At 41.2% G+C, this 12,752-nt stretch overlaps 1 protein-coding gene across 1 annotated transcript in view; it reads right to left on the bottom strand.

Annotated features, from left to right (window-relative positions):
- The window catches only part of IQGAP2 (IQ motif containing GTPase activating protein 2), a 267,241-nt gene that overhangs the window by 41,030 nt on the left and 213,459 nt on the right, over window positions 1–12,752 (bottom strand). The window contains exons 16-21 of the mRNA XM_036020440.1: window positions 11,891–12,033; window positions 9,913–10,083; window positions 7,406–7,489; window positions 6,131–6,202; window positions 5,348–5,417; window positions 1,487–1,695 (exon numbers count right to left, since the gene is read on the bottom strand). Of these exons, the coding sequence (XP_035876333.1) occupies window positions 1,487–1,695; window positions 5,348–5,417; window positions 6,131–6,202; window positions 7,406–7,489; window positions 9,913–10,083; window positions 11,891–12,033 (749 nt within the window). The remainder of the gene's footprint in view (window positions 1–1,486; window positions 1,696–5,347; window positions 5,418–6,130; window positions 6,203–7,405; window positions 7,490–9,912; window positions 10,084–11,890; window positions 12,034–12,752) is intronic.

The following is a 12,752-nucleotide window of genomic DNA, read 5'->3' as shown; positions in this document are numbered from 1 at the left end:
AAGACAGGGACTTTCCTGTTTAGAACTTCTTGGGAACTGGGTAGAAGAGCGGCTTAAGGCTATAAAAGGCATTCTCTCACAGACCTCTTGGATTGCATTATACTTTAAAAGTTCTCAGGCCTGTCAAACAATACAAACATTATTTTTATAAAAAGTAAGTACTGTTGTTTTTATAGCTAAAATGATGAAAATAGAGTTAAAAGAAGAACATTAAAACTGTAATTTTATTTCTTAATATTTAGGGTGAAAACGATCCCTTCCTACCTGACAACTTGCTCTAGTTTCCTTGCTTTCCCCTCAACTATTGATTTCACTGTTATCTTGGTGAGGCTTACCTCCCAGGGCTGTCTGTCCCCCAGTTTTCCAGATCCACATGTCAGTCCTGGCAGCTGGCTCTCTCCCTCTGGCCCCCTGCGACCTTCTCAGAGCTTCCAGGGGGTCAGCTTCCCCACTTGACCTACCATTCTTCTGAAAACTGATACGGCACAAAAGCAGGGACACGGAGACAGGCCTTACCCTGACAGTGCCCTTTCTTAGGTTAGAAGTAACCCTTTTACACGGTTGTAGGGAGCTCTGACATCGTCCAGTTTCACACAGATCCGAAACGACAGTGTTATCTAGTTAGAGTCTATGATCGGGCAGTTCCACTCTGTGGGGGCCACTTTGGGAATGAGTAAAAAAATGTTTTTAACATCTGAACGACTGGACAGCACTACTGGCTTCTAGTGGGTGTGGGCCAGGGACGACAGCTGCTTTGCTGTCCTGTATGAGTAATTGCCCCATATCCTGCATGTCTGGAGTTCTGGAAGTTCAGCTATTCATATAGGTAAAAATACTCTGTGTAATGAATTGAGCTTAGAATCTGTTTTACATGTAAACACGATACATGTCCTCCACTATTTTAACAAACACTTAATTTTCCAGGACCACAATTCTGCATAAACAGGGGAGGACCATATTCTGCTTATTCTGAACTTTACAAAGAGTTGGTCTGCATTTTGGAAAATGGAAGCCCCGACAGCGCCCCCACCTGCTGGGGAGACTCACCTGCAGCTCTCAGTCTGCAGTTACCCTGGGAGGAGGCCCCCACTGTCAGCAACTTTATCACATCTCCTAATGGCATAAGGCCTGTGTATTTTCATTTTAAAATATGTGTTTTAATTGTAAATTACTTTCTTTTTATTTCCCTTTTATATTTATATAAAGGCCTTAGTCTTATTGGGAAGGTACATATGAAAGTCAGTCTTATTTCACATAAATTTCATCCCAGACTGGTAAAGAAGCCTTACAAAATGTTACAAAACTGGGGGAAAGACTTTTGCAGTCTGAGAACCACTACTTTGTAGTGACAATGGTAAGTGAACTGTGGACGGCTCATTCTGGATTCTGAATGAGCTTAGCTGGACCCAAGTGTTGTGGACACACACACACACACACACACATACCTTCTCTCTTCTGGGAGCCAGCAGTGCCACCCCACACTGACCTCAAGTGTGATCCTGTTCTTCACCAGGAGCCCAATCTTGATGTCCATCAGGTTCAAGTCTTTCTCTAGCTGTTGGTTGCCCCTGATCTTGGTCACCACTTCTCCCCTTAATTGTGCAACCTCCAGCTCCTCCTGGAAATCCAAGTCACTTTGGTCTAATAGGTGCACAAATTTGCGGATTACTGATAATGGTGGGTTTTCAGAGCCAACTGCAGGGAAAGGAACAGGCAGGTTTTCATTAGGCATGCTTGGAATTACTATCAATAGGAAAGAAACCAGGTTTTAAATAAAGTATTACCAGAAAAAAATAGCAATGGGATTACTTGGTCTTTGGAATGTATCTTTCTGCTCCGTGTAAAATCTGGACAAGAAAACTGGTTATGTAAATAAGTGCCAACCACTGATAATGCCTGGCCTCACTATTGATAATAATTTATCAACCCTCATTTATCAGCCCTCTCTCACACTGTTTCCAGGACTCACGCACTGAGAAGATAGTGCCTTATTGATGAGGGACCTGGGAAAGAATGTTAGTGTTTGACCTCGGCTCTGAGAGCCTGTGGCTGGGCCAGATTACGAGATTTGTGTTCCTGCTGCAGGAAGCAGAAAGTGGGGTCTCTCAGCCCAAAAGACCTTTGGAAAGGAGCAAGAATGAGGGACAGGTGAATTAGGAAAGGTCGATGAAGGGAGAATGAACAGTAAGGCCAAAGAGGAGCCAATGGAATGACAAGTGGAATATATGTTCTGCTTGGCAGAGATAACAAGATCTTAATCATTGAAATTTGGTCTTTGTTCTTCCTGCAGGGACCAAGGAAGGATGCTCAGAGCCTGGGAGACCAGCCTCCATCACTGAGAGAGGCATCTCTCTGAGTTCTAAAGGGGCTTTTCCTTCGTGCCTTGAGCATGAATTATGCTTTAATCCTCTGGCATTTTGACTTTTGAAAAAGTGTATTTGTAAGATGTTTAGTGAGATCTACTCTGGGTAGACTGTAAGAATAAACTCTTGACCTTCAATGATGAATGATTAACTTTGAGATATAAGGATGACTCAAAAGAGCCCTGGTCCCGTTGGACGACCTCAATAACCACCCTTTGCATCTAAGGTCTTAATATATCTTCCCTTTACTTGCTGCTTAGTTCTGTGGTGTTTTGACACTTAAAACATCAAAAGGACCCTGGTTGGTGTGGCTCAGTGGATTCAGTGCCGGCCTGTGAACCAGAAGGTCGCCGGTTTGGTTCCCAGTCAGAGCACATGCCTGGGTTGCAGGCCAGGTCCCTGGCTGGGGGCATGTAGGAGGTAGCCGATTGATATATCTCTCACACGTTTATGTTGTTCTCCCTCTCTTTCTCCCTCCCTTCTCCTATCTCTAAAAATAAAAACAAATACATAAGAAAATTTAAAAAACATAAAAAGAGTTCAATCAACAACACTAACAACAGCACGAACTCAGCATGAACCACCAATTCTAGAGTCATCTGGATTACTATTTTGCCACTTTGGATGGTCTTTTTTGGAGAAGTTACCTTGGAGCACGAGACCCTTTGTTTCCTGGGCACTGAAGCATATATGAATTTATTTTCCTCTCATTTTCAGCAAAGATGCTGCTAATGCCATCTCAAAAGCAGCCTGAGCAATGCACCAGAGCTGTTTATGTAGATGAATTGAGAGAGCCTGGGCCATCCCGAGAAGTGCTCTCTCCCTGCTCCTACGGGCTATGCATCTTTTTATGTTCTAATGGGCCAGTTAGAAACAAACTAATGTTTTAGCTTTACTAATTATTATGGTTCAAATGTAATATTTCTCGTATGAACAGTAGGCTTTTTTGGCATCTTCATCCCGCCCTGTGGTATTTTAATTGTAAAAAATCACACACTTCCATTGTTGGCACCAACAGGGGCCCTCGCTACAGTTACAGCAACTCCCATGCTTAAATGCATCAGTGGCTCTCCAGAGGTGATGGGTGAGAGTGGACAATGACCAAGAAAAGTGACCTCTTTCAGATTAAAAAATAGTCTTAGTTTTTTGAAGATGCTGAATTGAGAAACGACAATTTACACTTAGGTTACCATAAAACCACCCTATTGCCAAAGTCCAGAGAAGCTTAGTTGTAACTTATTCACTAACATAGTTTCTGCCTACCTTCTATACATTAATGTAAAATCACCTAGATTTTTTTAAATTGGAATTACTTTTGCTTTTGTAATAAAAAAAGTCAGTAAATGAAAAGCACCACTGTAAGCATACACAAAAACATGTTACCTAGAATGAAATCAAAGTCAGCCTGTGTTCATTTGGGAAATTTATTCTCAAACTGTCTTTCACGTGCAAGGGCAATGACAAGCCAGTTTGAATGTGGAGGTGCTCTAAGAACAAACCCTCTACTCAGACTCCTTGTAAGAAATCTCAAAGATGTCCATCAACTGAGAGCTGAATCTCATTCACTCAAAGTGGAGAAGTGTGGCTCAGTGGACTGAGCACTGGCCTGCAAACCAAAGGGTCACTGATTCGATTCCCAGTCAGGGCATGTGCCTGGGTTGAGGGTCAGGTCCCTGATGAGGGGTGCATGAGAGGTAACCACACATTGATGTTTTTCTTCCTCTTCCTCCTTCCTCTTCTTTCTCTAAAATATAAATAAATAAAATCTAAAAAACCCCCACCACCCCAAAACCCAAAGCGGAGAGGGTTGGCATTGAAAGGGGGGCTGCCTGCCCCTACTCCGGTACATACTGACTTCTGGAGCCCAGTGGGGGTACTGCCCAGTAGGTTCCACATGCTGGAGGCAGAGCTTGGCCTCTAAAGCTTCCCGAGGCTTTTCCTGAACAAGTGCCAGGGAAGATCTTTTTTGAGTCATGAACTTCACATCCTAAATAGATATACTTTAGACAATCAAGGGTGTGGGCTAAACTACTTACTAGGCACCATGCTAGCAAAATCACTAAACAGTTTTTTACTTTTTCCAAAAAAGCAAAAATAAAAAACAAGTCAGACAACATAATGGCCAGTTTCATTACTAAGATACTCAAGCAATGATTTCTTTTCTACCCTCACAACACTATTTTTGAATGATCGAAATAAAATATTTTAAAAATTTGAGTAGTCCTCATAAATTTATCAGCAAGCTCTTGTCGACCTAATCTAGGCCATGTTCTTAATCTATCACATATTCTTGCTATAAGTAGAATGTAAAAAACTCAGCATGTAAAGAATGATCTTCACTATGTAACAAACAACAAGAGACGTATGTAGAGTTGGGACTGTAAAGAGACAGCACAAATTATGATTGCTTCTCCTGGGCAAATTTTATGTTATTTTGCTTTTTCAAACTTTCTACAAGTCCCTTATTACTACTCTAAGAAAAAATATTTTAGAAGCCATAGTTGCAAGTCCAGAACAAAGTTACAGAAAGGTGTGTGTATTACCTCTGGGAGATGAAAGCACAGGTCTCTTTCCTTGCTATTCAGATTTCTAAGATTTCTGATAGGGACATGTTCTATTCTTAAAGTGAGGGGTCAGGGAATCATAGGACAGCTAATAAACTAAACAGCTGAATTGTAAGCTTATCTTCTGGCTAATTCTTTTGCATTGCAGTCTAGATTTTAGCTTAAATTTAATACAGAAATATCAAAATTTATGCCAACCCCATTCCTATTGAAGATGAAATGATATCTACTCCACTCCCCCTTCCATTTAGACTAGGAAACCCCTTTTCGTGTTACCACATGCTCAGACTCGGGGCTGGAGACGGACACAGTGGGCACCCTCTGTTCTTGGAGCAGTCCCCAAAGTGACTAAGTTGGGAATCATTTGTCCTTGCCTGGCTTACAAGGGACCTATATTTGTTCCTGAATACTCCCACTTACCCAGTGTTTTGTAGTCATCTCTGGCTTTGCTTGCTCTCAATAGTGATTGTATTTTCACGATTTCATTTTTCTGCAAAAGAAATGAGACCGGTCGTAACCTTCCAGACTCCCACCAATCCCACTGCTCTAGAATTTAGGACTATTTAAGAATGGACACAATTTAAGAATAGACAGGGTTTAGAAATGACAGCATTTAGATGTGGTGGATTCAATGTTTACTATTTCATTTTTTTGAAGCAAGGGTAAGATAAGTTAGTTAGAAGTATAAACAAGATTGCAAGGGGACTCTTAAGAGATCAAAAAAAAAAAAAAAAGAGAATTTCACCACCAAACTTAGATAATCCGATCTATGTTCACATATCTCTTTAAAGATTCTGAAACAATTCCTCTGTGGGCTTCTATTTAAATTAGTCAGTAACCAGTAAAACTATACAGGTAACAATGGAAAATACTCCTTTAGGACCTTTCCTGGGCAACGTTCCTAGCCCACATCGGTTTGCTCTCAGCCATGTCTCCTAGCCAGTCCTGACTGGGTGAAGTCTCGCTCACGATGCACATGCATTCTCAATAGAAAATGTTAAGTCTCCAAGTGTTACCACCTTGCATTATAAGATCTATTTTTTCCTCACTATTAAATGGGGGAAAATATTATAAGCCCCACTATTTTTTTCTCCTAGTATCCATTTCCACCATTTAATAAAAATCACTCAATGCTAACATTTAACAATGCATTCATTTAGTTCATTCTCAGCCAGGATAAAAATCCACGCGTATGTCTCTTACATGATCTCTGAAATACTGCAGTCGTGAAAGGTAATTCCTTCGTGTTGTGGTCATCCGGAACCAGGACTGAATCTAAAAACGAGTTAAATAGAGAAAGAGAGGCAATTACCAAACAGCTTTATTATCTTTTTATGCAGTCTTTCTAAACATACTGTTAATATTTGATAAAAAGTAAAAATTAGCAGACTGCCAAATAATAAACATCTAGAGCCTGAGTTTCACCTCCTACCTTTTTCACTGCTTTTTCTCTTGAGGCGTTCAAAACATTTTACACCTCACGATGGGGAAGGTAATGTAGCTCTACCTTCTTTTATCACAATAAAAGAAGGGGTTATTTACTGGGATTATTTTTCTTTAATCCCAATAAGTAAAAGCCAGGAGGGCAAGGCACTATGCTGAGCATTGCAATGGGTCAGGGAATCAAAGCAAGCCCAGGGTTTCCCTCCCAACATTTCTTAAATGTATCCAATATACTTTAGATCTTCACAGAAAACCATCTACAGAGGACTCATGAGGGGCCAGCTGTGAAGAGCAGCTTCCTGAGAGGACACACGTTTGTTCCATAGTAAGCAGAGGACAGCTTTTAGGAGCCAGTGGGCAGTGGATCTGGAAGAGGTCCATCTGTGTCCTCACAGTTTAAAAGGCCTTTTAAACTAATCTCATCTGATTCCTATCCCTCCCCAGCCCCACTATGGTGACTGTCACCAGGATTTCCAAGTTGTCTATCAATTCACTTCTGCCTATATAGCCCTTTGGTTTTCAGCCCTGACAGAGGGGGTCATCACGGGCCTTTTCTTTCCTGGAGGTCAGACCAAACACCTTGGGTGCAAAGCTGGGCTGGACTAGCTCACACCCAGATTCAGATCTGACTTTAGAATTTGCCTTCTCATTAAGGTTTTGCACTGTTAAGTTTGAGCATTGTAAATATCACCAGCATATATGATAAGAGGAACGTGAAATCGTGAAATGTGGGGTTTCTGCCAGACTTGAATCAATTTGGACTTTCTAGAGAAAGAGCATCTACTGTTAAAAAACACTTTCACATTGGATTCTCACGAGCATATAAAGGACCTGCGCCAGTTACAGTGTGTAATGCACTTCTACAGTGTGTAGAAAATCAGATGAGTAAGTGGTGGAGGTGGGACTCAGACCCAAGACTTGCTTCTGGCTTCAAGGCTTGTACATACTCTTTCCATAGTCTGCTTTTCAGAAGCAAAACTAAACAGAGAAAAAAGTTTAAGTCAAGCACTTGATAAGGAAGGAAAGGATGTTTACCTTCACGATGGAGGGAATGTGATCAATGAACATTTGCTTCCTGCGGAGATATGACATCCGCTGTTTGTGTCCCTTCCAAAACGCCTGTGGAAAACAGTGAGCTACAGAGTTACTGATGTGGAACAGTTTTCCGGTTCATTTTAGAAGGCGCAAGAACAGAGGCTATCTCGAGACACTGCATTGGAATGCTGTCTGGGACCCTTCCCCCCAGATTTCATCTGGACACTGCCTCTGAAGGTGGACGTTGAGAGGAGATCGCCCGCTCACCACTGAGGCTTGCCCCGAGCTCGGGAAGCCCAGTGTCCTGTCCAAAAGCTTCATTTTACCAAGGCTGTGGGTGACCAGAAGTAATAATAAAACAGTCTCATTAAATAGGAAAAAAAAATTGATGACATCCAACCTGACAGATTAAAACTGCTGTCTCATTTTTATTTATATTTTGACCTCCAGCAAAGTGTTGGGAAGCTTACCCGCCTTCACACACCTTTCCTTTCCCCATGCATAATACAATCATCTTAAGTATTTCAAATACATTTGAAATCATACATTTCAAATCATACTCAACAGTGCTATAATTTTTTCTTCAACTGGCAAACATAATTTTAAAAATTCAAGAAGAAAAGGAAAATGTATTTCCTATATTTTCCCTCTTTTGCTTGTTCTTTTTTCCTTCTTGGTGTTCCAAAATTCCATCACTTATCGTTTCCTTTTTTGTTTAGAGAATTTTCTTAGCCATTCTCATAGAGCAACTATGCTGGTGATTAAGTTCTCTTAGTTTTCCTTTATCTGAGAATACCTTGATTTCTCCCTCATTCCCAAAGGATATTTTTGTTGAATAAAGAATTAATAGCACTTTCAGCACTTGAAAAATGTTGTGATTCTTCCTCCTTGTGCCCATACGTTGTTATAAGTAATCTGTCATGAGAACTGTTTTCCCCTACAGACAAGCTGTCACTTCTATCTCATCACTTCAAAGGCTTTTTTTTTCTTTGTCCCTTGTTTTCAGGAGGTTGACTAGGATGCATTTTTTGTGCACAGATCTTTGAGTTTATCCTATTTGGGATCTGTGCAGCTTTTGAGTACACATTCATCCCCAGTCTGCAGCTTGCCTTTAGACCCTTCCTTGTTAGAAAAAAACTGTCAGAAGAGTGGGGGAAAAGGCACGGCAGGGTGACTTCAAGTTCGATAGCTTCTCCTTCAGTCCTGCTGCCTTGGCTGAGGTGGAGGAAAAAATGATCCAAATGATTCTTTCTGTCCTTCCCCCACCCTGGGTCCTGATGGATGTTGCATGGCGGGCTCTTCAGCATCTCTTCCAACTGCCACACTGCCCTCTGCCTTGAGCATGGAGAGCGTAGGGGTGGTCCAAATTGTGTCTCATCAGCTGATGCTCTGAATTTTGTACAAAATTAGAGCCTTAGCAGCAGTGTAGGTTATTCTATTTTTATGCTTTTATTCATTTCCTGTCTGCTTTGCCTACCATTTGTTTAAAGAAGGAATAAACTGGAAAACTTACTGGAAAAAAAATCCTTGAGTATCAGGTTAATAGAAGAAATTTCTTTAAAAAATCACTTCTGCCTCCTAACATCTTAAGTTTTGACAAATTCACATATTTGAGCACCTATTGCATGCAAGACACTAGAATATGGAAGTTTTAAAAACTGCCTTTCTGCCCTGAATGATATTATAGTTAGGTGGAGGAAGAAGATAAGTATACAAATGATCACAAAAGAGAAGCTCTTCAAACTTAAAAACTTTCAATTTAGGACATTTCCTAGTTATTGGCCAAAGCAAAAACTCATCAAACTCTGCACGTCCACTATAGCATATCACTTTGGATGCGACAAAAAGGAGAAACACACGCCTTTTGGAAGCCAGCCCGGTGGCTGGCCAAGGTTGCCCGGAAATGCAGAGGAGAAACGTGTCAATCTGGCGAGGCCCTCTCCGGCCAGCCAGAAAGTCCTGACCGGTCATGCAAGCACAGGAACAACCCACAACCACGAAGTTGGACCAAGGATTTTCCTGCAGACCCAAATGAAGAATGACAGATTACACAAGGGAGAGGACACTCCTGAAGATGCTAAATCTATTTCATTAGCTCTTCTGTTCTTTCAGACACCACTTGACATCCACTAATGACTAAAAAAAAAACAACAGTTCACAAGAACCCAAGTCATAAAGTAGGCGACACAAGAAGATCCAATGTTTTAGAGAAACATGACTTTAAATCTGATCTGATGTTTTCTCTGGCTCCGACTATATTGGTGGCAGGGGACCTGTGGGAGTCACAGTGCCCCTGAATACTTTCTAGAAGACCACAGGTGAAAAATCATTCAATAGCCTTCCCATCTCATAGCCTTAATAAAGAGGACTTGAGGGTGGATTAAGGAAAAAGTCTGTAGTCAAATTTGTTTATTAGAATGCTGGTAGTTGACTGTCCTATTATCAAATAAAACATTTCTTAGGGGATATGACTGTTCACTGCAAGTAGTGGTAGGTGAGTCACATACCTGTATTTTGACCACATGCTCTTCCTGTGCATACAAAAATGATTTCCTAGCTTCATACTCTTTCCTAAGGAGGGGTCCTGCGCTTGTGGCTTGAAAGTGAAGAAGCATATCTTCAGAAGCAGACCACATCTTCTCACGAATGTAACCTGCTGTGATTTCCTCAACAATGTCCTGGCAAGAGACATTTCTCATGGTTACACTTCACACATCAGGTGAAAGATGTATACAGAACAGCTTCTGGAAATTTTATGTTTCAGAAAATGATATGAACAGCTCTTTCTGGCTTGGTTTAAAAACAGATTTGACCAGAGCCGGGGGATGAACTGGCTTGGCTTCTTTCTAGCGACATGATTTTGGAGTCCTCTAAAGGCTGTGTTGAGTTGGAATGAGAACGTGGCTGAACGATCGCGGATTTGGAGGCGGAGATGTACGGCTGATGTTGGCCCTTGCCAGGCGTGAGGCCTGAGCTCCACAAGAGTATAAAAGGGGCAAGGATGATTACAGGAGGAATATGTACCATCTCCTCTCTCCCTTGAGCTGCCAAAAAAAGACAGCAGTGCCGTGAGGTTTCTCTGCTGCCTTTCTTGCCCAGACTCCTGCAATGACTTGAAAAAAACTCAAATTTGGGGGAAAAGAAAAGACTTAGGGCAGAATAAAAGGGGGTGGGGAGGAAAGACAAGCCCTATCTTGGGCAGATAGGGAAAACGTAGACAGAGGAGAAAAAAGGACGAAGGTGATTATGAGAAGTCTTTATGCGGACTGTGAATGGGTTTTTCTTTTATGTTCTTTGAGAGACACAAGCAAAGAGTGGACTCACTTCTATGGATGGTGCCCCTTACTCAAGTGTGACTGAAATTAATGGATGGCTAATTTTTAAATATTGAAAGTGAAATGATATAAAAGATGCATGAGTGCATTTAAGAGAAGACATTTATATTCACTGAATAAAATCAGCTATTGTAGATTGTTTAGAAAAAAAGACATTTATTTTACAGTGTAGGCCCTCCACTTTTTAATAATTCTAACAGATTGATGCTCAGTTTTACAAAGTCAGACCCAGAGCGTCTCTGGATGCCACATGTGCAAGTTCGGGCTCTGAATTTTAACCCTCCAATGCTGCTCCTTCACGGTTTGATACACAGTTCCACTTACAGCATATGGTTTTTCAATATTGCCCATAATTCCATTTTTTGACAAAGTAGCACTAGTGATTCATTGCCACAATGTTATTTTCCTATATATTGTGGAACTCTGAACATTTCAAATTAGTTAATAAACTATATTCTTCACTATCTTCTTGTCAGCCAGGATTTCTGGTGGCCTCGTCAGTCCCGGGCCACAGTTTCTCCTCTGAGTTCTGGGAAACAGCACTGCCAGCTCCGCCCACAACACGCTACACTGCAATGTCTTTGACGCTGGTGACTGATCAATGATGTGAGATCTACATTTGTGAGTTTTACTTTTTTTTCCCCCGAAATGGGACTCAATAATTCTCAGTATTTTCTCTTTCAATATATCACACAATGCCTTGATCAAATAGCAATTTCACATCTTTTAGGTCCAACTTTTGGTCTCAAGTCCAAAGTAATCTTGGTGAACATTCATTCAAGATTCTTTGCCTCTGGGAAGCATTACCCACTTTTTAAGGGATCTACATATCTGTGTTGTAGGATGAGACGGGGAAAGAAGACATTTAAGTACTGAACACCAAGGAATTATCACTAATTGAGCTTTTGTGTCAAGGAACCCCTGAAGAGTGATTTCTCTCCTGTTGTTTGATGTTGTTATGCTAATATGGAAAAATTCTGAAGGTTAGGAAGCACGCAGCACAGCCAACTGCAGTCCATGAAGACTGCTCCACATCCAGCCTTCAACTAAAGCAATCAGTTCCTCCCATCACTTCCATGACTCAAAAACAGAAAAACAATCACCCTTATCTTTATCCAGTATAGTTTTTCATGAAATGCCAACCTCCTACCTCAATTTCTTTTCCCATGAGCCATGATTCTTTATGCAAGTAAGATTCCGGTGTGACCCAGGAGCTCTCTTTTGAATCAATATTGTAGTAGTAATCATATTTCTCCTGCAGGGTGAGTTTGAGCCATGGACCTTCAGCAGACACTAAAGAAAAAAGTGTGTTACATTCTAGAGCAGAACACGGAACACTTCAGCACCTTCAATGTGTAAAACAGTCTAGTGAAGATGTTTCTCACCAAGCATTTGGATAGTCTGGGTTAAAATTATTACAAACGACTCACTGAAATAGAATGAATGCTATGTATTCGCTGGCAGCTCTCTGCTAAGCCAAAGACCAAGGAGGAGAGACTGGTGTCTGGGGTTGGCTTTGGGTCCCAAGCTTCTCATGAGGATCACGGGAGTCACAAATGGCTAACAAGAAGGATAAACAAACGAGGAATGTAGGCAGAGGGGACAAGTGAGCAAGAATCCTCTTGCCTTAGAAAGCCTTTCCATGACTTTTCTCAGAAGTGACCTACAAGGACTGTAACGCATTATTTAAGCAAGGCCAAGGCTGTGCATGATACCAAAACAGAAGTGACTCAATTGTACTGACAACCTTATTCAAAGTACAAAATGCCATATGCAAACAGTAAGGTCACAAAGTAGGGAGAAGGAAAATTCTGGTTCCTCTAACTCATCTTGCTGTATGCAACCCCACAAAATGAGGGGGAAATGTGGGAAGGACTTAATGGGGGGTTGGGATGGACTGAAAATATAGCTATGGTGGTCATGGCTTAAATTGGTCAAGAAAAATGTTTCCTTTTCACTAATCCATGGGTGACTTCCTGTTTAGAAATCTGTTTATTTACTTGAACAGTCTT

This window comes from Phyllostomus discolor, chromosome 3 (genome assembly GCF_004126475.2).
Source record: "Phyllostomus discolor isolate MPI-MPIP mPhyDis1 chromosome 3, mPhyDis1.pri.v3, whole genome shotgun sequence".
In the NCBI taxonomy this organism is placed as follows: domain Eukaryota; kingdom Metazoa; phylum Chordata; class Mammalia; order Chiroptera; family Phyllostomidae; genus Phyllostomus; species Phyllostomus discolor.
The sequence above is the reverse complement of the archived record's forward strand: the minus strand, read 5'-3'. Positions and strand labels throughout refer to the sequence as shown.